Source organism: Mercenaria mercenaria, chromosome 13 (genome assembly GCF_021730395.1).
Source record: "Mercenaria mercenaria strain notata chromosome 13, MADL_Memer_1, whole genome shotgun sequence".
NCBI classification, from domain to species: Eukaryota; Metazoa; Mollusca; class Bivalvia; order Venerida; family Veneridae; genus Mercenaria; species Mercenaria mercenaria.
The window spans coordinates 65,002,942-65,028,969 of NC_069373.1; the positions used below are offsets into that span (position 1 = coordinate 65,002,942).

General features: G+C 35.9%; 1 protein-coding gene across 5 annotated transcripts in view; it reads right to left on the reverse strand.

Moving 5' to 3' along the window:
- LOC123528489 (cyclin-dependent kinase 17-like) overlaps nt 1-26,028 on the reverse strand; it is a 137,823-nt gene that overhangs the window by 56,644 nt on the left and 55,151 nt on the right. For 2 of the 5 annotated variants that reach the window (XM_053522091.1, XM_045308245.2), the window contains 2 exons: nt 15,527-15,746; nt 770-912 (listed from right to left, as the gene is read on the reverse strand). In XM_053522091.1, coding sequence (XP_053378066.1) covers nt 770-912; nt 15,527-15,668 — 285 coding nt within the window. In that variant the 5' untranslated portion in view covers nt 15,669-15,746. Of the gene's footprint in view, nt 1-769; nt 913-15,526; nt 15,747-24,958; nt 26,022-26,028 lie in introns of those variants that run through there. The other 3 variants (XM_045308243.2, XM_045308242.2, XM_045308244.2) reach the window with 3 other exon arrangements.

Sequence of the window (26,028 nt, forward strand, 5' to 3'; positions counted from 1 at the left end):
AATTAATTAATCAAATACACTATCAGGTAAGTTTGGACAAAGGTACATAACTCCTATAAAAGATGTTTTTACCACAAGTACGTAGTTACCTATCTTGCATTAAATGCAACAAATTCAGACAGATGCATAGATTTCTTTTCAAATATATTTTCATATTACAGAAAATTAACTACCAAATTCAGAAAATCATTCTAGAATAATATCTCTACCATGTAATAGGTGAGCCAAGGATAATCAATGTCATTTAAAGCTGCTCACTTGGTAATGAACATGTATCACCCAATGCTGAAAACATGACATTTTTTCACCTACCCACTATCTATTGATCATATTCTATGGGATATATCCTTGTACAGAGACAGAATATACAATATTACAGCACCTCCAGCTACACAGCTATCACTTTATTATTGACAATGTACTACTCCTTTAGTGCAATAGTGTCATTTTTGTGTTAGATTGTATGGAACTTGATTATTTATTTAATAACTCGACCAGAAGACCAGAGGTACCCCAGCGAGCATTATTTTAAGCATGGGTGGGTATCTTGGTGGAACTATCGATTGCAAACCCGTAGAATAACCTTCTCAGATGACTCAAGCATGGCTCACAGAGGTGACAAGCATGCAATTCAATTCAGCAATCTTTTAAAATCACTTGTCTAAGGGTGCCTCCACATGGCAAGGGTAGCTCAACATAGCCAGGGTGTTCCCATTTGGCCAGAAAGGCACCATCTGCACAATGGAAAAAAAGCAGTATCTTTATTTACCTCACTGAATCTTCTTCTGTTCCGCATACGGACTGGGGATATATAATCTCGTTTTTCCTCTGGGTTTGCTGTGATATCATCAGGGACATCATCATCATCACCTATCTGTATATGTATACGAGAATGTGGTTCTTGTATCAAATCTGAAATGCAAATAAAATTTGACTGTCGTTTTTTGGTTGAGCACCATTTTTCATTTATATTTCAGTAATGTAGCAACAACAAGAGATCACAGAGTGATCTTGGCGCCCACCAATGTGTCATTTTTGTGTGTTCCAAATTTCAAGACTTACTGACTAGCTCAAGGTCAAATTTCATTTCCGTACACAACACTGTGCATGTGGTCTAAATTCAAAAGCTGTAACTTGAGAAATGTGAAAGACGGTCACTAGATCAATTTCAAGGACAAAGTTCTTTGTACACAAAACTATGCATGTGCATCAATTTTGAAGACTGTAGTTTGAGAAATTTGAAAGTAGGTCACTAGGTCAATCTTAAGGTCAAAGTTTATTTCGGTACACAAAACTATGCAAGTGGTCCAAATTTGAAGGCTGTAGCTTGAGAAATGAGAAAGTAGGTCACTAGGTCAAAATCAAGGTCAAATTTCACTTCACAACACAAATCTATGCATGTGGTCCAAATTTGAAGCCTGTTCCTTCAAAAATGTGAACGTAGGTCACTAGGTCAATATCAAGGTCAAAGTTTGTTTCGGTACACAATCCTATTCATGTGGTCTAAATTTGAAGCCTATAGCTACAGAAATCTGAAAGTAGGTCACTAGGTCAATCTTAAGGTCAAAGTTCATTTCGGTACACAAAACTATGCAAGTGGTCCAAATTTGAAGGCTGTAGCTTGAGAAATGTGAAAGTAGGTCACTAGGTCAAAATCAAGGTCAAATTTTATTTCGGAATACAAAACTATGCATGTGGTCAAAATTTGAAGCCTGTACCTTCAAAAATGTGAAAGTAGGTCACTAGGTCAATGTAAAGGTCAAAGTTTGTTTCGGTACACAAAACCATGCATGTGGTCCAAATTTGAAGGCTGTAGCTTGAGAAATGTGAAAGTAGGTCACTAGGTCAAAATCAAGGTCAAATTTTATTTCGGAATACAGAACTATGCATGTGGTCCAAATTTGAAGCCTGTACCTTCAAAAATGTGAAAGTAGGTCACTAGGTCGATGTAAAGGTCAAAGTTTGTTTCGGTACAATTACCATGCAGGCGGTCCAAATTTGAAGGCTGTAGCTTGAGAAATGTGAAAGTAGGTCACTGGGTCAAAATCAAGGTCAAATTTCATTTCGAAACACGAAATTATGCATGTGGTCCAAATCTGAAGCATGTACCTTCAAAAATGTGAAAGTAGGTCACTAGGTCAATGTCAAGATCAAAGTTTATTTCAATGCACAAAACTATGCATGTGGTCCAAATTTGAAGGTTGTAGCTACAGAAATGTGAAAGTAGGTCACTAGGTCAAAATCAAGGTCAACTCATGTCAAGGTTCATCTTGCCACTCAAAACCATACATGTGGTCCAAATCTGAATGTTGTAGGTTATTGACAAGAAGTTTTTATAAGCTTTTCCCTATATAAGTCTATATGAACCATGTGACCCCCAGGGCGGGGCCATATTTGACCCTAGGGGGATAATTTTAACAAACTTGGTAGAGAACCACTAGACGATGCTACATTACAAATATCAAAGCCCTAGGCTTTGTGGTTTGGACAAGAAGATTTTCAAAGTTTTTCCCTATATAAGTCTATGTAAACCATGTGACCCCGCGGCGGGGCCATATTTGACCCTAGGGGGATAATTTGAACAATCTTAGTTGAAGACCACTAGATGATGTCACATACAAAATATCAAAGCCCTAGGCCCTGTGGTTTTGGACAAGAGGTTTTTAAAAGTTTTTTCCTATATAAGTCTATATAAACCATGTGACCCCCGGGGCGGGGCCATACATGGTTCATACAGGACTTGGCAAAGAAAATTCAAGGACTTTTCAAGGACTTTTTAAGGACTTTTTATGGATTTTCAAGGACTATTTTAATCGCTTTAAATCTTAAATTACAAAACCATTTAGGCTCTTCATAAGGCATTATGACCACTGGCGCCAGATCAGAAAGAAAATGCCTCTGTACATGTTATACCCTACCCCTAGGTATTCTATAAGAACCATGGTCATGAACGGGAAAGTGCACTAACCCGTTTCAATCGTACATTTCTCAACTTAAACGCGCAGTTCGGTGAATGGGTACCTAGTATATTGAACAAGCGATAATTTATCTTCCATCGTGCACCAGTCACATTGTCTCAATATTCCATATTGCTGAGATTATCAACATATTTTATGCTTTCGTCAACGTTACAGAAAAAACTTGCTTGAACTTCCCTAATGAACATCCGGTCTAGAGGTCACGGCAGTGCGCACATGTTTGGCGAAACGTAAACAAACAAAAACAGATTTTAAAAAAATCAAAATTTTACACTAAAACTCGAAATGATGAATGAAATTCATCTTGTATATGATCTTTAATTTGAAATCGTACATTGGTCTGCGTCTGTTCTGTATATTTTATTCATTTTGCACATTTTGCTGCATTTTCACATTTTAGCGAACACGTGTAGTAAAATGACGATTGACATACATTTTTACTACAGCCAATCAGAATGGTTTTGTAATCTAGAACGGAACTTCACCAGGGAAGTTCAAGCAAGTTTTTTGTGTAATGTTGAAATTACTATAAACTACGCGTTGTTTTTCTAAGATAAGATGTATTGAAAAATGTGACCGGTACACAATAGAAGATAAATTACCACCTGTTTGATATCCATAGTACACATTTACCCAACTGCGTGTTTTAGGTATGAAATGCGCGATTGAAACGGGTTAGTATATTTTCCCGTTCACGACCATGGTTCTTATAGAATACCTAGGGGTAGGGTATAATATGTACAGAGGCATTTTCTTTCTGATCTGGCGCCAGTGATTATGACAGAAGAAAAGTTACAGAACAGTTTTATTTTCCATAAGCTACAATAGCATATCTTAACCTTTATGAGATCTTCAATGGGATTACCTTTTATGAGCTATATTTGCCTGTATACATACTTAGTACATGTTTCTTATAAGTCTTTCAAGCTCTCAAGACTAGTTTTCAATTTGTCCTCAAGAAACTTCACTTCTTGTTTTCGCGTGTGATTTCAACGCAGTTTCTCCCATAGTTCCGACATCAATGAGTTTATCACATACACTTATGCTTGTCTGACTTAAACTCCTTTAACCACGATGAATAATCATCCTGTGTAAGCCATTTATTGGCGAAACTACATTTATTTTTTGGGCCACTCATTGTTGTTGTTGATAAGTCACGCTACAATGACCTTGCGCATAATATTTTAACGTTGTGAAAATCGCTATTCCGTATCTAACTTCCGTACCGAAACGGTGTTCAACTAGCGTTCCCTCCGTGGGTGTGCATGTATTTTTATTTTACACCGTTTTATCGCTCGTTTTGACTTATTTATTATTTATTTTTTGTATTTTTCCCCTACAATACGATTGCACCCCCGTTTTTAGCAAAATTTAAGGACTTTTCTACCTTTTTTTTCAAAATTCAAGTACTTTTTCGGGGATTTTTGGAAGAAAAAAATCAAGGACTTTTCAAGGACTTAAGATCAAATTCAAGGACTTTCAAGGACCTGTGCGAACCATGCCATATTACACCCCAGGGAAATAATTTGAATCATATTGGTAGAAGACCACTAGATGATGCTTCATACCAAATATCAAAGCCCTAGGCTCTGTGGTTTGGGGCAAGAAGATTTCAAAGTTTTCCCTATATAAATCTATGTAAATTATAGAAATAAACAAAGGGCCATAACTTACTAAATATTTGTTGAACCAGTCTGATTTTCAGGGGCACACAACTAGGGTACCAATACATCATTCTGACAAAGTTTGGTCAAAATCCCCCTGGTAGTTTCTGAGGAGATGCGATAACGAGAAATTGTTAACGGAAGGACGGACGGAATGACGGACGGACGGACGGAAGGACGACGGACCACGGACGCAGAGTGATTTGAATAGCCCACCATCTGATGATGGTGGGCTAATAAAATATTCTAGTGTATTAACACTAACTTATTCCATTCAAATAACTGCACTTCACCACATGCATCAAAGCTACATTACAAATAACAATGTATTGTCTTCTGTCAAAATGTTCACACAGAACATTCACATTGTCCAAGGACCTGATCTGTATTCAGGCCCAAAGTTTTGTTCATATGAACCTAGTTTATATTTAGACCCTATGTTTTGTTCATAGAAACCTAGTTTGTATTCAGACCGAATGTTTTGTTCATAGGAACCTAGTTTGTATTCAGACCCAATGTTTTGTTCATAGGAACCTAGTTTGTATTCAGACCCTATGTTTTGTTCAATGAGACCTAGTTTGTATTCAGATCCAATGTTTTGTCATTGGGACCTACCGGTAGTTTGTATTCAGACCCTGTTTTGTTTATAGGGACCTACTATGTTTGTTCATAGGAACTTAGTTTGTATTCAGACACTATGTTTTGTTCATTTGGACCTAGTTTGTATTCAGACCCTATGTTTTGTTCATAGGAACCTAGTTTGAATTCAGACACTATGTTTTGTTCATTTGGACCTAGTTTGTATTCAGACCCTATGTTTTGTTCATAGGAACCTAGTTTGAATTCAGACACTATGTTTTGTTCATTTGGACCTAGTTTATATTCAGACCCTATGTTTTGTTCATTTGGACCTAGAATGTATTCAGACCCTTTGTTTTGTTCATAGGAACCTAGTTTGTATTTTGACCCTATGTTTTATTCATAGGAATCTAGTTTGTATTCAGACCCTATGTTTTGTTCATTTGGACCTAGTTTGTATTCAGACCCTATGTTTTATTCATAGATATGTAGTTTGTATTCAGACCTTATGTTTTGTTCACTGGGACCTAGTATGTATTCAGACCCTTTGTTTTGTTCACAGGAATCTAGTTTGTATTCAGACCTTATGTTTTATTCATTTGGACCTAGTTTGTATTCAGACCCTATGTTTTATTCATAGATACCTAGTTTGTATTCTGACCCTATGTTTTATTCATAGGAATCTAGTTTGTATTCAGACCTTATGTTTTGTTCATTTGGACCTAGTTTGTATTCAGACCCTATGTTTTATTCATAGATACCTAGTTTGTATTCAGACCCAATGTTTTGTTCATTGGGACCTAGTTTGTATTCAGACCCTATGTTTTATTCATGGATACCTAGTTTGTATTCAGACGTAATGTTTTGTTCATTGGTAACTAGTTTATATTCAGACCCTATGTTTTGTTCATTGGGACCTAGTTTGTATTCAGACCCTAAGTCTTATCATTGGAACCTGGTTAAAGTTCAGACACTATGTTTTGTTCATTGGGACCTAGTTTATATTCAGACCCTATGTTTTGTTCATTGGGAGCTAGTATGTATTCAGACCCTTTGTTTTGTTCATAGGAACAGGGTTAAAGTATTCAGACCCTATGTTTTGTTCATTGGGACCTAGTTTGTATTCAGACCCTAAGTCTTATTCATTGGAACCTGGTTAAAGTTCAGACACTATGTTTTGTTCATTGGGACCTAGTTTATATTCAGACCCTATGTTTTGTTCATAGGAACCTAGTTTGTATTCTGACCCTATGTTTTATTCATAGGAATCCAGTTTGTATTCAGACCCTATATTTTGTTCATTTGGACCTAGTTTGTATTCAGACCCTATGTTTTATTCATAGATACCTAGTTTGTATTCAGACCCAATGTTTTGTTCATTGGGACCTAGTTTGTATTCAGACCCTATGTTTTATTCATAGATACCTAGTTTGTATTCAGACCCAATGTTTTGTTCATTGGTAACTAGTTTATATTCAGACCCTAAGTCTTATTCATTGAAACCTGGTTAAAGTTTTCTTCATGCGAGATAACTCCCAAGCTATTCAAATTTTGGTTAATTATGCCCCTTTTCTTCAGAGGAATTTGCTTAGATAATAAAAAGGAGAAAGCAGAAATGTAGAAAAATATTTTTAACATTGTGTACATACACAATTAAACAAATCTTTTGTATATTTTTTTTCTCTGAGACATGTTTTCAGTACAGCTGATGCACCTGAACATCTGTTTAACACTCCAATCAGCAGCTTTTGCAGTCAAAATAACAGATATTAAAGGCACTGGCCTCCAGATCATACCACAACAAAAAAATAAAAACTTTTTTTTAGATATCAGGAAATTAAGAAAGCTTTGAAACACAATTACTGACAGACTATATGAAAATTAGCACAGTGCAAGAAAACGACTGCCGATTTATCAACCTTTACTTATAGCTCACCCTGAACATTTTGTAGATGCCTTGAAAACTAAAAATATTTATCTAAATTTCACCAACATTACTGCAAAGACCATATCTGAGCTTTCATTGTGATGAATTATATAAAATTCAAAACACAGACCAGTTCCAGTTAACCTAAGAGATCAAAATACTTGACACTCTTAATGACTTCTGCCAAAAAAAAAAAAATTCATTGCAAAACCTCCTTTAAACAGGATAAATGAGCCGCGCCATAAGAAAACCAACATAGTGCGTTTGCTACCAGCATGGATCCAGACCAGCCTGCGCATTCGTGCAGTCTGGTCAGGATCCATGCTGTTTGCTTTCAAAACCTATTGCAATCAGAGAAACCGTTATCGAACAGTACGGATGCGCAGGCTGGCCTGGATCCATGCTGGTTGCAAAGCCACTATGTTGGTTTTCTCATGACACAGCTCAAATGTTAATCTAGCATGGTAAAGCACCACAGGTGCAAGATGCACTGGCAACATTTTGACTCATTATTTATTTTTATTAATATCAGATTCTCTACCACAAGATTATGTTACAAACATAAGATGCATTGATAAGCTGATCATGTTCTGATAATAGGTCTTAAAGGGACTGTTCCTGTATACATCACCGCTTTCTTTGTGTCTGAGCTTGTTTCATGCTTGCTTTGGCATTTTATGTGTTTCAGTAACTTAACAACTCAGGGTTTAAGTTTTCTTATACCCATACTAACTAAATTGCTTACTGTTCTCCATAAGTCAATCGTAACTTTCTTACATGAAACCAAGGTAAAGGCCAAACAACACCAGGCACCACAATGTTTACTGTTTGATCCACGAAATCTATATTTTCTTTCAAAGAATTGCAGCTTCGTTATGAGAGATTTGATATTTGATTTGAATTTCCCCATGTAAAAGTCTGGCCCAAGAACAACTCTGATAAAAAAATATCTTTTTAAAAATTTTACTACGATTTCATATGGAAATGTTACAATTATGCTAACTAAGATATCCTGAAAGTTTTCTAATGATAAATCAACAAAAATAGTCAAAACTGAAATCTTTTGCTTTTGTAGAAAAGTGCATGTCTCCCCCAATGCAAAGTCGTATCAGCAAGAAGTCAACTGGGGACATGAGCGGAAGTCTAAAGAGACACTGATGGTTGGCTACAATAGGGATCATCTACTTGGCATGTCCAATCATCCCACAAAGTTTCAACATTCTAGGCCTTATGGTTCTCAAGTTATGAACTGGAAATCGTTTTCTATGTTCAGGCCCCTGTGACCTTGACATTTGATTGAGTGACCCCAAAATCAGTAGGGGTCATCTACTCTGCCTGTCCAATCATCTTATGAACTTTCAACATTCTGGGACAAGTGGTTCTCAAGTTACTGATTGGAAAGTGTTTTCGATGTTCAGCCCCCTGTGACCTTGACCTTTCATGGAGTGACCCCAAAAGTAACAGGGTCATCTACTCTGTAAGTCCTATCGCCCTATGAAGTTTGAAGTTCTTTTGCATGAGGAAGAAACGCTCCGGTCAAACTTCAATCTGACCTTGGACCTCCAACTGTGACCTTGACCTTTGAGATGGGAACATGGGGTTTGTGCATGGCACGCTTGCTCATTTAGGTGTAAACATTCATGCCAAATATAAACAAGATTGGTATATGCATGTCAAAGTTATGGTCCAGACAAAATCAGACAGACACACAAGCACCGACCCACCAAAAGTGACGACTAAGTCAAGCTCACCGCAAGTGGGCTCAACAAAAAATTCAAATAACTGCTCCGAGATTTTTTTTTAACATCGAACATGAATGCTATCTCAATAAATTTAGAGAGAAATCAAAGAAGCTTGGTTACAAAAAATTTGGATTAAATAGTAGATAATTATAGTAGTTTTGCATTCTATCTACAAAGCTTATTTATCATGCAATCTATGTTTGAGATTAAATCAAATTTTGAGACTTTTGTGTGTTTAAAGTTGATGTTGTTGTCACTGTTGTTGTTTATGTTTTTGCGAACGACCACCCCCTCCTCCCCCGCCCACCCCAATCAGCAGTTAATATTGTTTCCTCCTCTTCCAGTTATATAACTCTTGGATATTCAAGATTTTCAAAAACAGGACTTTGAGAAAATTTAGAAAATATTGCCAGAAGTCCCTTTAACATTTATAATGTTTCCTTGATGCAGGTCTAAATACTGCAAATGAGTAATTTAAATCAGGCTCCTTAAAAAAAAACAGACTCTATCCCAACAAAGAAAACTGATGAGTCATTCATTTAACAGCTTTGTTCATGACTTTTTCCTGATAAAATTTAATGTATTTGTCTGTGGGAACATGTACATTTTAATTACTTCCAGCTATATACCGTCTGAAACCTTAATGCTTTTCAAAAATAAGACAATTTCACTTTCAGAACGCCAATCATGGAGCCGGGTGCAGAGGTGGGTGCAGAGGTGGGTGGGGGAAGGGAAGGAGGAAAGAGAGGGTGAGTAAGAATTTCAAATTGGGGGGAAATTCTAGAATGAAAGATCACTAAAAATTGCACTAATTGACTCAATCACAAAATCCATATTAACTAACATTTCTTTATCCATGCCGGCAAAATTCAGACCATTGTCAGCAAAATTTCAGCTTGCTAAAGAAAATTTTAATAGGCATTTCCAAAATCAGATATGCATATTATCATAAAATATATTAGAAATTCTTTTAAATTAAATTAATTCAGGTGTATGATCCAGGACAGCGACCTTTTTCTTAAATGTTTGATATGGTCAACCAATTAAAATTACCAGTATATACTTCACCAATCAGCATACTTGATACATTACATATATTTACAGAACATCTAATGGCTATGCCCATTGTAAGATTCTGGCAATTTCAAAGTTGTAGAGTTATTTTGATGGTCAAAGTGCGACATCAAAGTTGCATCATAAGGCTTTCAATGAACAAGAGCTGTCCGTAAGACAGCCAAGCTCGACTATTCGAAATATTGTCACAGAAGCAGGAAATTATTACCCAAGATGTTAAATATTAAAAGAGTTTTAAGTTCGAAAGGGGACATAATTTGACCAAAATACATATCAGAGTTATGGGACTTGATGTTATCAACTAGTTTTATAACCCCGAAGAAACATGTTAAGTTTCAATTCAATATCTGCATTAGTTTTGGGGATAGTAACTTGCATGTTAAACTTTAACCAGAATTTTCTAAGTCCAAAAGGGGGCATAATTTGCTCAAAATACATGTTAAGAGTTATGGAACTTGACCCAGTGAGGTTGGTTATTGACCTTGAAAAAGAATAAATAAGTTTCAAAGCTATATGCCTTTTGGTAATAGCTGTATGTACTTGCACGCAAAACTTTAACCAGGATTTTCTAAGTCCAAAAGGGGGTATAATTTGCCCAAAATACGTGTCAGAGTTATGGGACTTGACCCAGTGAGGTAGGTAATTGACCTAGAAAAAGAAAAAATAAGTTTCAAATCTATATGCCTTTTAGTATAGCTGTATGTACTTGCACACAAAACTTTAACCAGAATTTCTAAGTCCAAAAGGGGCATAATTTGGCCAAAATACATGTCAGAGTTATGGGGCTTTGACCCAGTGAGTAGGTAATTGATCTAGAAAAAGAAAAAATAAGTTTCAAATCTATATGCCTTTTAGTAATAGCTGTATGTACTTGCACGCAAAACTTTAACCAGACATTTTCTAAGTCCAAAAGGGGGCATAATTTGGCAAATGAAGGTCAGAGTTTGGGACTTGGTGCTATCAACTAGTTTTATAACCCTGAAGACACATGTGAAGTTTCATTCAATATCTGCATTAGTTTTGGAGATAGTAACTTGCATGTAAAACTTTAACCAGAATTTTCTAACGCAAAAGGGCATAATTAGCTCAAATACATGTCAGAGTTATGGGACTGACCCAGTGAGGTAGGTTAATTGATCTAGAAAAAAGAAAAAATAAGTTTCAAATCTATATGCCTTTTAGTAATAGCTGTATGTACTTGCACGCAAATACTTTAACCAGAATTTTCAAGTCCAAAAGGGGGCATAATTTGGCCAAAATGAAGGTCAGAGTTATGGGACTTGGTGCTATAACTAGATTTATAACCCGAAGAACATGTGAAGTTTCAATCAATATCTGCATTAGTTTTGGAGATAGTAACTTGCATGTAAAACTTTAACCAAAATTTTCTAAGTCCAAAAGGGGGCATTAATTTGCTCAAAATACATGTCAGAGTTATGGGACTTGACCAGGGGTTGGTAATTGACCTAGAAAAAGAATAAATAAGTTTCAAAGCTATATGCCTTTAATGATAGCTGTATGTATTGCATGCAAAACTTAACCAAGTGTGACGCCGACGCCGACGCGACGCCAGGGTGAGTAGAATAGCTAGACTATTCTTCGAATAGTCGAGCTAAAAATGAATAATTTCCAACAATATGTGGTCAGTGTTTATAGGCAAGGCTGCATGTACAATACTGGGTGTTCCTCTGGTCTTATATCTAGGCGCACAGTAATTATACTGCAAGCCTGATATGACCAATGTTCCCTTCTTAGCAAGCAGAAATATGTCTAATGAAGAGAAAACTGATGACACCTCATCTATCAAAGGAACAAATGAGTGTAGATACAAAATTTTGTTGTCAAAAAATTATTTTTCCAAATTTGCCCAGACCCGGACCATTTCCCAAAATGGCAAAAAGAATCGCTGCAGGCTATGACAGGACTTGAGAAAAGACTGAGGCTTTTTTCATGTTTTACTACTTTAGTACAGACACATCTTCGCTCAATTACATGACTAACCCGATGCCCAACCAAGTTAAAAGTAGCGGATTTCATATTGCAATCATTTTTCCACTGATCCTAGTAGTGCCAGTATCATGATTGCATTATAGGAGTCTAAACCTTTCCTTTTACATCTTAATGCCATATCAAACAAACATTTAGGTCTAGAAAATATTTCCAGACAAGATTTACGGCTACGAGCTGTCCACAGAATAATAAAGCATTGCTGACAAGGAAGACTACCAGCAACCAATGAAACAGAAGAAAGAAATATCAATATCACCCACACAATTTCCTTTTAATTTATCTCCAATATAGCCAGAAGGAAATATCTTTGTATTTTCCAATTCTATAAAGTTAATGCTGAAGGGGTCATTGTGGAATGATAAAATAATTACTTATTTATTAGAAACAACAACAAGAGGGCCATGAAGGCCCTGTATTGCTCACCTGACCTACTGACCTAAAGATCATCAAGATTAACATTCTGACCAAGGTTCATTAACATATGGTCACAAATGTGGCCTCTAAAGTGTACACTAGGTTTTCCTTTGATTTGACCTGGTGACCTAGTTTTTGACCCAAAATGACCCAGATTCAAACTGGACCTTGAGATCATCAAGATTACCATACTGACCAAGTTTCATAAAGATACAGTCATAAATGTGGCCTCTACACTGTTAACAAGCTTTTCCTTTGATTTGACCTGGTAACCTAATTTTTCACCCCACCTGACCCAGATCTGAACATGACCTATAGATTATCAAGATTAACATTCAGACAAAGTTTAATTAAGATATGATCATAAATGTGGCCTCTACAGTGTAAACTTGCTTTTCCTTTGATTTGACCTGGTGACCTAGTTTTTGACCCTACATAACCCAGATTCAAACTGGACCTTGAGATCATCAAGATTACCATTCTGACCAAGTTTCATGAAGATATAATCGTAAATGTGGCCTCTACAGTGTTAACAAGCTTTTCCTTTGATTTGACCCGGTGACCTAGTTTTTGACCCGACATGACCCAGGTTCGAACTTAACCTACAGGTCATCAAGATTAACATTCTGACTAAGTTTCATGAAGATACAGTCATACATGTGGCCTCTAAAGTGTTAACAAGCTTTTCCTTTGATGTGACCTAGTTTTTGACCCCACCTGACCCAGATCTGAACTTAACTTATCAAGCCTCAAGATTAATATTCTGACCAAGTTTCATTAAGATACGGTCATAAATGAGGCCTATACAGTGTAAACAAGCTTTTCCTTTGATTTGACCTAGTGACCTAGTTTTTGATCCTACATGACCCACATTCAAAATGGACCTTGAGATCATCAAGATTAACATTCTGACCAAGTTTCATGAAGATACAGTCATAAATGTGGTCTCTACAGTGTTAACAAGCTTTTCCTTTAATTTGACCTGGTGACCTAGTTTTTGACCAAAGATGACCCAATGTCGAATTCACCCAAGATTTTATTGAAGGTTACATTCTGACCAAGTTTCATTAAGACTGGGCCAAAATTGTGACCTCTAGAGTGTTAACAAGCTTTTCTGACCAAGTTTCATTAAGATTGGCTCAAAACTGTGACCTCTAGAGTGTTAACAGTCAAATTGTTGACGCCGCCGGACGCCGGACACAGGGCAATCACAAAAGCTCACCTTTGAGCACTTCGTGCTCAGGTGAGCTAAAAACAAGCAAAATCAGTAAATTCAACTAGAGGTGCTTTTGAGAAAAGCGCATGTCTCCCACAATTGCCTAATCATCTGAATAGTAAGTCTGTCTTTGTATACTGTTTGTGGCCTATTGGTATTCACATGTTGGGAGTAATCGGTCTACAATGCTGTTTCGGTGTACAATGCTGTTCAGCGGTAGGGGATGGGAGTAACCTTCTACAATGCTGTGCCGGTGATTAATGGCAATTATGTTCAAGGGCCATAATTCCGAAGTGTCTTGGCCAATTTGGCTAGTTTTCGAACTTGGCCGAGGTCTTATGGTTAAACACATTTTGTTCCAAGTTTGGTGAAGATCAGATGAGAAATGTTCCAACTTCAGAGTGCAAATAAGCTTTGTGACAGACACACACAGACTGGAGTAAATCAATATGTCTCCCACACCACTGTGTGGTGGGAGACAAAATTATATTCCCCACAAACTAAATTGTTTTGTGAATGATGGGATTATATTTTGAAAGATACTTAATTTCCAGACATACTGGTACACAAGTTATGTACAAAAGGACCAAGCAATAGTTTGTTAGTTCCTCTTTTTTACAGTCAAGGGGAAAAACTCTATGATGATCTATATTTGTATTAGGTTTCATGACAATCCATCAATGGGTATTTTGTTTTGAGTAAAATACTGAATTTTAAAACAATTAAAGGGCAATAACTACAGTTACTGAAGATATCCAGATGAAGCAATACCGCCCTGTTGTGTCATCTATACTTTTGTTTAATTTCATGAAGATCCGTCAGAAAATTGACCAATGATGGGGCTTACTGTTAAGAAATCAGAATAATTTGAACAATCACGAGAGAGAGTCTACAAAGAAGTCAGGTATTACATTTTGTATTTCAGGAATGGTGTACCACTTTCTAACAACAAGATTAAGACTTAAGAGACACACTGAGCAGTTTTCTGTTTGGATGAGCTAAAAATCTTGTTTCTAATGCAAAAATGATCATCAGCTCACTTTCAGTGTATATCTAGCCACTTGAGGTATCTTCCATCTATTTCCCTAGCAATATGCATTTCTAAAGGTTCCCCTCATTTCAGCTGTAACCTACCTACTCAGGTCAGTCAGTTGGTCGGTCTGTCTGACAGTCTTGTGACTTAAAGACCTGCTCCAGTCCTACCTTTTAACCTTAAATTGTCACTGAAGAAGCCTGTCAAAATAGAGTCTATTCTATATAAAATTCTATATAAAATACCTGTGGTTTTGCGTGCTAAAGGTGGCGCGTAACTGTTACCCATTGTACTCATGGGTTGCATACACAACAGAATTTGAATAGCTGCGGAGCAGGGCTTTAAATCTGAGGAACTTTTCAGCTGTTGTTCTCTTTACTGTTACTCTGTTTTCTCAACTTCTAACCTATTTCTGTTTGGATACTGTCTGTATCAATAACCTTGCAGAATGTTTCAAGCAGGGAATCTGTCCATCATTATAAACAGGTAGTTTCAAAAAAGTGAGAACAGTTCTATCAGAAAGAAGGTAGTTTGTCTTACAATTCATAGAACAATAATTGCTAATTATGGGTAAAACAGAAAACCCCATATTTACTGTCATCTATTGACCACAGGCAATCATCATATTTAATCCAACCACTGTCAGCAAAAGTGTTCCCTTGTTAATGGACAGTTCACAAAACTGACTGATGAAGAGACCAAACTGCAGTCAGACAGGCACAAGCAAAACAATATACTCCCACATCTTTTAAAGAGAACATAATAATCCTGTGTCAACTTGAAACAAGGTGGTGTCATTTCTGAAAAGTATTCTTGAATCAAAACACCTGTTTATGTAAGAACAGTTACCATTTTGCCTACTCAAGAACTAAACGTAACTGCCTCTTACCAGCGCTGTTGCTATCTTTTGTGATACCATTGCTGTCTTCAATGGTCATTTGCTCAGCAAGGTCTGAGAGACTGGTGTCAAGACCTCGGTTCCCTTTGAACGTCAGTGACAATCGACGTTTCAGCTTCTTCAAATTCATCATTTTTGTAAGATGCTGTATGCCGTTCTGCCACCTCCGCGGCACGGGATGTACTACAACTGGGTATCCAGCACTAGCACCCTGAAAAATACACAAATAATCATTTAACTTGAGCTGTCACTGAATGTGATTTATACAGGCAAACAAAATTGCTTTTAGAGGAAATAAGAAGTTTTTTTCCATAGGCATTTAACCCTGCAAAGCCCAAACTGACCCTCAAAAATATGCCACTTCATGCCTAAAAACACACGTATAAGGTTCTGTTTGAACCCTTTCAATAAAAGTGTTAATTTCAAAGTAGTTTGTGCTACAATTTTTTTTTTTTTGCAATGAACCAACCAACTGATAGACCAATGAACCAACACAAGATGATCCTTATATACCCCCTAAACTTTGCTTATTTAAGGTGTGGGGGCTGGGGTATAACAAGACTCCAGGAGTACTTCATTTGTGGGTGTTTAATGACAACTTTCCAGCTTTGAAATACCTGTAAGTCTTTAATTAATCTGAATTTTTCAATATTTCAGTAACTGCCCTACAGGGAGACATCAGATAATTAAGCTATCATAAACTGCATTAAATATTGGAGCAAGTCACTGACAATCTGACCTCGAACACCGACTTCTACAGGGAGAACACATTTCTCTCCAATTTGGATCTTAATTTGTATCATTCCAAAACTGCATTCCAAGTGAAATTTACCCTTAATAGGAACATTCATGCTTAACATCTTAAAAATGTCTTCTTCTTTCAAAGTCATGAAAATGTATGTCTCATTTCTAATTTACAAGTAAGAAGAATGTGAGGTTACAATCTTTTTGTTGGTTGCATCTTGTTTCTGTATACTGGTAACATTGAATTACACTCTGTTAACAACCTAAATCGTTTGAAGTTACAGTTTTGTAACACCTTGTATGACTGGTCATATTAATTAATGATATGTGCAACATACTGATATATGCAACATCAGGAGAAATGCTTCAAGGTAAACTGAAAATTTCGTTAATGACCTTGTGTTATTATAGATGATAGTTTATTTATCCAGAAGCGAAAATCTGAATATAACATAACCTGATAGTACTGTAGATACCCATGTATAATGCGCACCCGTGTATAATACGCACCCCCGATCTTAGTCCAAAATCCTAGGAAAAAAAAAAAAAAAAATTTTTTTGGTCAATTTTTGAGGTGGATGGAAAACGAAAGTAGAGTTTACATCGACATCGGTAATAAATTTTATCTCCGCGGCGGAGAGCAGCATCAGTCTCACGGTACTATCGATTTTTGTTTTCTCGAGAATAAAACCAGTAAATTATTGTTATATTTGTTGTTTTACCTTTTTTAATTCACTATTTTGAATAAATAAATAGCAGCTGATTCAATATTTCGGAATGGTATCTTTCAAAATGACATGAGCTTCTCAATTCAAACTGATAACAAAAGGTGTGATAGTCTTTTTGTCACGATCATAAAGCCAGTAATTACCGGCAATTAACGTGTCACCTTGTGTCAATTCTGTTGTTCACAGTTTGATCTCGGTTAAAGATAATTCTTTAAAGATCTTTAATTAGTATCATAATTTTTGTGATTTATAAACATTTCTTTCGTCAAAATACTTTTAAATTTATATGAAATTAATTTTGTTTCAAAGAAAAATAAACAATTCGATCTTTTACGGAACGTAGCGGCAATCTTAGATTTTAGCGGAGACAGTGAGTGCGGGGAGTAGTTTCCCTTTACCAAAATGGCGAACATCGGTAACAAACTTGTTTTGAAGTAGGAAAATTGTCTGTACCTGTATATTATGCGCACCCACGATTCGGGGGTGGTCCCGGGGGTCAAAAAACTGCGCATTATACATGGGTATCTACGGTAGTTGTGACTTTTTTTATTTCACAAAATAAGGAAAAGTTTAATACACTAAACAAATTTTACAATCACCTCACAAAATACAAGCATAGACATATTCAAGGGAGGTGATCAGATAATTACAAAGAAAGACATACCAAAGGGAGGTAATCAAATTATCAATGTCACCCCAACACAAAAACTGAATATGTGCTTCTTTATTTCAGCTCAGTTACCCATTTTCTGCAAAGAGGTGAGGATTATTATAAAAGGGAGGTAATCAGATCACCATTTTTAGTGACTATAAATAAAAGGGAGGTAACCAAATCACAACTTAAACAACTCAAAAAAGATAGACATAATTGACTGCTGTGTTTGATATACCTGCCACAAAATATATGGCGTCAGTATGATTTATCAAAGGCTTGAAGGGCCTGAGTCGGCTAATGATTGATGTACTGACAGTATAGTCTACCAGTTTCAGTTTGTTTTTAGTTTTTTTCCCTAACTAAAGAGAGATTTTGTTACAATAAATGAAATGAACATTCGGTTGATGCCTAGTAAAACTTTGATTGACATTATACAAGTATTTAAACCCAATATATTTCTCTAAAATTGAAGAGTGGTTCACAGAAATAAAAATGTTGAAAGTACAAACTACAATTTGACAGCTGACACTAAGATACTGCCCATGACTTTATATATTTTCCAGTAAACATTTGCCTCCGGCATTGCCAAAAGAGGCAATTATCGGCTGGTATATATTCGCACTTGATAAAATTTGAATATGACAATTTATAATATTAAAATTTTACAGTGTGGATTGCCACATACAATTTGTAACGGATGGACGAAAGAACTGATATTTTACAGATATTATAATGGGCCTGGCGATAGCCTTGTCATATGTTAGGTATTGTTCAATCATATTATAAGTGATGTCAATTTAAAGTATACTTACTTTTGCGTTTAGAGATACATGTATGTAAATGTTGCTGAGTGTCAATATACAGTGTAACCGATATTAATAAATGCAGTTCTTTTTTAGTTAAAATTATCATTTATTCTATTTCAGACTTGTTAACCCCTTAAAAATCATGTCTGTTATCCCGAAGTCCATCCACTTTCAATTATCCATTTTGATTCATGTAGACAGACAGGCTCAGACTGGGCAGAAAAAATGTTTGAGCCATTTTTACGTGGTCGGTAGCAGGGTGGGTGCGGGGAGGGGAGTTTCTTTCCGCTTTAAATTGCAGTCAGATTTTGAAATGGGCATTGCGGCAGGTGGTAAAAGGGCAAATGTATCAAACTGTAAAGTGGCAATATGGGGGAAGGGTGTGGGAGGATACACCCTCCTGCAAGAAGGGTTTGGGGTATTACCACAAGAAATCCTTTGGTGCGATTTTAACTGAAAATCTTCTGTTTCAATTTCTAAATACTACCTAGATTCTTTCTAGTATTACAATATCCAAAGTATGACTGTCACTTCATCTTTTTACTTTCAGATCATGCCTCAGGACTAGAATATGAGTCTGATATAGATTATATGTAGGTGTAATAAAATTAAATTCTAGAATCATTTCTGTTACAATAATATCTATCATGTATGTTACTTGAATGTTAAAATTTCATAACACAGCTCGATATTTACCCAAAATATATCCGGATACGATTACACTTTTCTCCAGTTTCAACAATATATTTTACAAATTGTGATGATACGAAGACATTTAGCAGCAATTGGCAGTATCTGACATTGAAGTTTACGGTTAAATTACCTCTTATTTAAACCTTTTCATAAAAGCGTTGTTTCGTTTCGTCAAAGCAGCCAAACATAGACGATCTACTTTCGATTTCAAAAACTACAAGAAAATACAATTTAATGTTTCGCCGATTTGTTTATTTCTCGAAAAATCAGAAATAAAATCATTTTTAATATCAGTAGTAACTAAACAAACCAGTAAGAGCTTCTTCTTCCGATAATTTATCCGTTTACTGACTGCAAAATTCAGCCCACGCAAAGTCGTAGAAGCGTTGTTATAAACAGGTCACGCGTGTTCGCCGACAAGTGTCCAGAATGTAGTTAGGATTCATCCGCGAAGTCTCGCGGAAGAATTAACGTACTGCACATATCTTATTCGGGTCATTTAAAATGAAGCTGTCATAATTAAATTTCATGGATGTGGTAAACTCTGATAAGAGACATTCAAATGCTTTCAGAGGTACCCACTCAATAAAATACTAGCAATATGTTCTGGAACTATATTTTGTCTTTCGCTGGATGTTACGCAAGCTTTGTAAGTCTGCGCAATTCATAAAATGCATAGCACAATAAGTTTGTTATTTACGCAATGATTTTAAAGATTATTTTTTGAAACGGACAGGGTAACAAATGGATAATTTGGCTAATAAGTTAATATGCAGTTTTTATTTGAATTTGTGAACATCATATTTGCTATTTTGTGACAAAAGGGCATAAAATTCGTCACCATAATCATATGCGCAAATGTATTACCAAATCCCGCAGAATCGTTATGCGTGTTTATGCGTAATGAGTTACCGCGGAAGAAAATACGTGGCTTTATTCGAGTATTGCACAATTACAAGTCATAAATATACCAGATTACATCGTATATTAGTCATAGCAAATAGGATTGATATAAATGAACTTCATTCGGTCAATGAACTCTTTGAAATTAGAGACAATCTAATGGAACAACATCACTTCGCTGTGTTGTGAGGCCATTTAAGAATGAGAAATCTAGCCGACTCAAAAATTGGGGTAGGGGACATATTAGCCAGGTATCCTAACATACCTAGTCACTGATCTGTTCAATCAACTACAGCCTAAACCAGATTTGAAAATCACAGAAATATAGGGGGCTTTTAATCAGAAAACAAAACACAGAGAGATAATTAAAGATAAGAAACATTTTCCTTGGTAACTTAAAGTTGGAATTAATTTCATTTTAAGTACCAAAATGAAACTAAGTAGATTTTTGATATAATAAGGAAGTATATGAAATGTACAGTATTGTCAACCCGCAAAAGACAACAAATAACTCTTCTGTTCCTAGTACTGTTGATTATTAATTATGACCTTTTCTAAGAATATTTTGGAACTGGCACATGAGTTCAGTTTACATGTCAATCCCACGACGCGGGAGATGTTGCATTGAATGAGAATTTCTCTACTATAGGTAGGGAGTCACTGCGTAAAACTGGAAAAAAACACATTGTTAATTAGTCCCGTTTCTTATTTCTGGGGCATATACTTCAAATATTATGATTACGTTATTTTATTTAAATGTACGGCACCGAAAATTGCGTTTTATAAATTCCACAAAAATTAAATTGCGAAGGTTCATAATGCCCCTTTATAGGCAATTTCCTTTTTTCCGGAAGTGTGATTATTTAATGCCCTTTTAGTAAGAAAACCAAAACTGTTAATTGCTAACGTTTTTTTGTTTGATTATTTATAATGGAATAAATTGAAGTTGTTCTAGATATTGTCACCATAACCCGCGGATAGACAAGCAAAGATAACATGCTGGCTGTTTCCCTATTCCTGTGGGAGTTATTAAGGTTGATGGAGCACTTCATACTGACAAGAAGATAAGTCTCTCTAGAGAAACTGCCACTATGAGCTTCTAGTTTCTCATGTTTACCATCCCACGACCTGGGAGAGGAGTTGGAATTGAATGCATTTCCCATCAATGCACTTTTGGGGCAGTCAGCTGACTTAAAACTGGTAATGACCCAACCCACAATTGGTAATGTCCTGGCAAGTTCTCTGGGCATGATTACTGTAAATCAATTTATATTAGCGTGATCTTTATTTCGCAAATTCCGGCACCCTGAATTATTTCGCAGTTTTATGAATTCGCGACGGAAGGGTCAAGAATTTAAATTCGCGAAGGTTCTTATCTTTTATTAGCGGAATTTCCATTTTTTCAGGAAGTCGTGATTATATTAATGCCCATTTTTCAGTACCGTACCGAATTTATGCATGCCAAACTCGTTAAACACTTGGTCCGTAACGGTTATTTTGTATTAGCAATCGGTTACTTTATTCACACAGACTGAATTAATTGAGCCTTTAAATCCTTTATTCAATTTACTGGCGATTATAATAGCTGATAAAATGTTCAAAGTTTGTTACAGCCATTTCATAAATAATTAACATACATTCAAGTATATAATACAATAGTGTGATAAATATAAATTGTCCGCTTATCCCTATTGTTGTCTAAACAAAATGTGTAAAAATACCAGGTTTGTTGAGATGATAATGTTGGGATGATATGGGTCTTCCCCTCGGGCAACACGCGCTCTGTTTGGGTGACACATACGATGTGCATCAAGGAGATGCTCTCCGTAAAAAACTGCCAGCTGCATGTAAATCTAACCTTAAGCAGTATATTCTACATGAATTATTCATAATGTACTGAAATGTGAAATGAATTGAAATATATTCAATAAACATCGATGTACAGGCGGCTAGTATTGATTGCTGAACTTGACCGTATTTTGGACATTTTTTCGAATATGTCTGTATGTTATGGAAGGATATTTACGCGGATTCATGATTTCGCGATGCACCCGATTCGCGAAAAATAGCGAAAATTATAACACCGCAAATAATACCGGATTTACAGTATTTCCGGGTCCTATTAGACCATTTTTCAACAGTAATTCGGGGAAGAATGGTCGTGTTTTGTCATCTATATTATGTTCCAACTAACTTTTGTAGCTCTAATAAATGCTCAACAAACAGCTGACCACTTTCTAAAACAGGAAGTTGATCTGAAACTTTATGATCTTGGAAATATTACTCGACTGATCACTGCACAAAAGCAATTCAAAAACTCCACAAACTTTAAAACCTAAGTCTATAATGTGCATAAATGTGCATTCCAGCCAAAATAGATAACTTTAATTTCTGGTTCAATGTTTCTATCTGTATAATAAATTAGTAAATGATAATAAAAGGAACTTGCAGAAATATCTAAAAGATAAATGGTAAAAGCGTTTTACACTAAACATGTCAGAGTTCTTGAATATAATGCTGTATACAGCTCAACAGGCATGTAATAATCGTAGAACAGCTTAAGAAATTGAAATTTTAGGGAAGCATGTAAGTTTTAAGGTCTAGGTATACAGACTATATCCAGGTCTACCTACACTGACAAGTAAGAAGAACATGTGGGCACCTTTCGACTTCCGGGGTATGTCTTCATAAAGTGATCTTTCACATACCCATTCCCACTGAGGAGCTGAGAACAGTCTTTCACTTAACTTGAAATCTTGGGTATTGTTTTACACACAATGAAGAACTGTGACCGGTCTCACATGTCAATTGAGATTTTAGGCATTGTCTTATACGCAATGAAGAATTGTGACTGGTCTTTCATGTCAGTTGAGATTTTGGGCTTTGTCTTACATGCACACAATGAAATATTGTGACTGGTCTTTCATGTCAGTTGAGATTTTGGGTATTGTCTTACACACAATGAAGAGTTGTGACTTGGGTATTGTCTTACATGCACACAAAGAAGAGTTATGACTGGTCTTTCATGTCAGTTGAGATTTTGGGCATTGTCTTACACACAATGAAGAGTTGTGACTGGTCTTTCATGTCAGTTGAGATTTTGGGCATTGTCTTACACACAATGAAGAGTTGTGACTGGTCTTTCATGTCAGTTGAGATTTTGGGCATTGTCTTACACACAATGAAGAGTTGTGACTGGTCTTTCATGTCAGTTAAGATTTTGGGTATGGACTTACACACAATGAAGATATGTGACTGGTCTTTCATGTCAGTTGAGATTCTGGGTATGGTCTTACACACAATGAAGAGTTGTGACTGGTCTTTCATGTCTGTTGAGATTTTGGGCATTGTCTTACACACAATGAAGAGTTGTGACTGGTCTTTCATGTCAGTTAAGATTTTGGGTACGGCCTTTGGGTATGGCCTTACACACATTGAAGAGTTGTTACTGGTCTTTCATGTCAGTTGAGATTTTGGGCATTGTCTTACACACAATGAAGAGTTGTGACTGGTCTTTCCTGTCTGTTGAGATTTTGGGTATGGACTTACACACAATGAAGTTGTGACTGGTCTTTCATGTCAGTTAAGATTTTGGGTATGGCCTTACACACAATGAAGAGTTGTGACTGGTCTTTCATGTCAGCTGAGATTTTGGGTATGGACTTACACACAATGAAGAGTTGTGACTGGTCTTTCATGTCAGTTAAGATTTTGGGTACGGCCTTTGGGTATGGCCTTACACACAGTGAAGAGTTGTGACTGGTCTTTCATGTCAGTTGAGATTTTGGGCATTTTCTTACACACAATGAAGAGTTGTGACTGGTCTTTCCTGTCTGTTGAGATTTTGGGTATGGACTTACACACAATGAAGTTGTGACTGGTCTTTCATGTCAGTTAAGATTTTGGGTATGGCCTTACACACAATGAAGAGTTGTGACTGGTCTTTCCTGTCAGTGGAGATTTTGGGTATGGACTTACACACAATGAAGAGTTGAGACTGGTCTTTCATGTCAGTTGAGATTCTGGGTATGGACTTACACACAATGAAGAGTTGTGACTGGTCTTTCATGTCAGTTAAGATTTTGGGTATGGACTTACACACAATGAAGAGTTGTGACTAGTCTTTCATGTCAGTTGAGATTTTGGGTATGGACTTACACACAATGAAGATATGTGGCTGGTCTTTCATGTCAGTTGAGATTCTGGGTATGGTCTTACACACAATGAAGAGTTGTGACTGGTCTTTCATGTCAGTTGAGATTTTGGGTATGGACTAACACAAAATGAAGAGTTGTGACTAGTCTTTCATGTCAGTTGAGATTCTGGGAATTGTCTTACATGCACACAATGAAGAATTGTGACTCAGGGAGGTCTTTCGTGTCAGTTGAGATTTGGGGTAAATTTGACAATACACACATTGACAAATTTAGACTACATAGTCTTTCACATAAATTGAGATACTGAGCTTTACATACACTGAAAATTTGACAATTGTGCAGCTTTTTATACCGGCCCATACTTTGGGAAAACTGTCTTTCACATAGGGTGGAGAAATTGGGTATAGTCTTACACACATTGAAAAGCTGAGAATGGCCTTTTTTAAGCTGGCATTTTAGGTATAACATACTTTATAAATGCTTTGGTACGGCCTAAATACATTGAAAAGTTTGGAGAATTATTTTTTATATTTTTTTAATTTTCTGAGTACAATCTACATACTTCCAATGTTTTCCAGCAATCAAAACATTATTACTTAGTCTTCTGGCAAATAATAATGTTCTGACACATAATTATATCAAGATAAAAAGTCACTGACTTCCTGGAAACTTAAAAACCAGGTTAAGATAAATACAATTCAGTCAAATAAAATAGATAAATTTTATCTATATTTTACCTGTGTTTCCCCAGACAAGTGCTGGTCTACATCCACCATTGCATATGAAATCAAATTTTTTTCCACTTTAAACTTTATATTCACTGTAATCTCCACTAAAAATGTTTCCTTTTAACACTTCTTTAACATCTAAAAACAATGCATTTCCGTTCAAATTTCCAAATAACAACACTAGTTTACATCCATTATATCAGCCAAATATCACCACATGTTTGAACTTTCATTATCAATCCATCATAAATGTACATATATATTTATAATCACAACACTTGAATCTCTATTAATGAAACATCTCTTTTTGCAGTGTAATGTGTGTATATCTTTCATCAATTAATTTTCAAGATGTAGGAGTGGAAATCTATAATATATGATATAACTCCACCATGAATAAAGCTCAATAGTTAATCAATAAGAACTTAAGAAGTACTACTGCGAAATCATTATCATTGGCTGGCCATCAAATTCATGGATTTCTGTGGCAACTGCACCCTAATCCATAAAACTGATTTCACATTCCACCAAACAAATATATGCTAATTTAAAAATTTGAAATTTATAAATTCATGTACTCCCAAAAAGAAACCATTTCAGCCGAAACCAAGAAATTTTAAGCTCACAAAATTTAACAAGTTCGCAGTATTCTTCAAGCGTTTTTAAACACAACCACATTAAAGGATACAGTAATAGGCATATACACTTGTTCAAAAGTTTGCAAATTGGTTACTATTCCGCCATTTATTCCATGTTATAAAGAAGCTTTATTGTTTCCTGATCCACTTATAAGAGCTTTATATCTCAATCTTACAACATTTCCAAACATATTACCCTTATTTACCAAGACTTTTATGACCAACCTGTGTTCTAAGAATAAAAACTTCAAGTATTCCCAACATAAAAATAGAGCAACCTGTGATACTGCTGTCAGAATGTTAAAGCCTAAAACTGCTTCCACGATGCCAAATTTTCTAGCCAGACCAGAAAGTAATAAAAAAACTCTTGCACTATTGACAATTCACCACAGTATCATTAAACTAGACAATAGTCTGTCTGAACTGCGGACAAATTTAGAA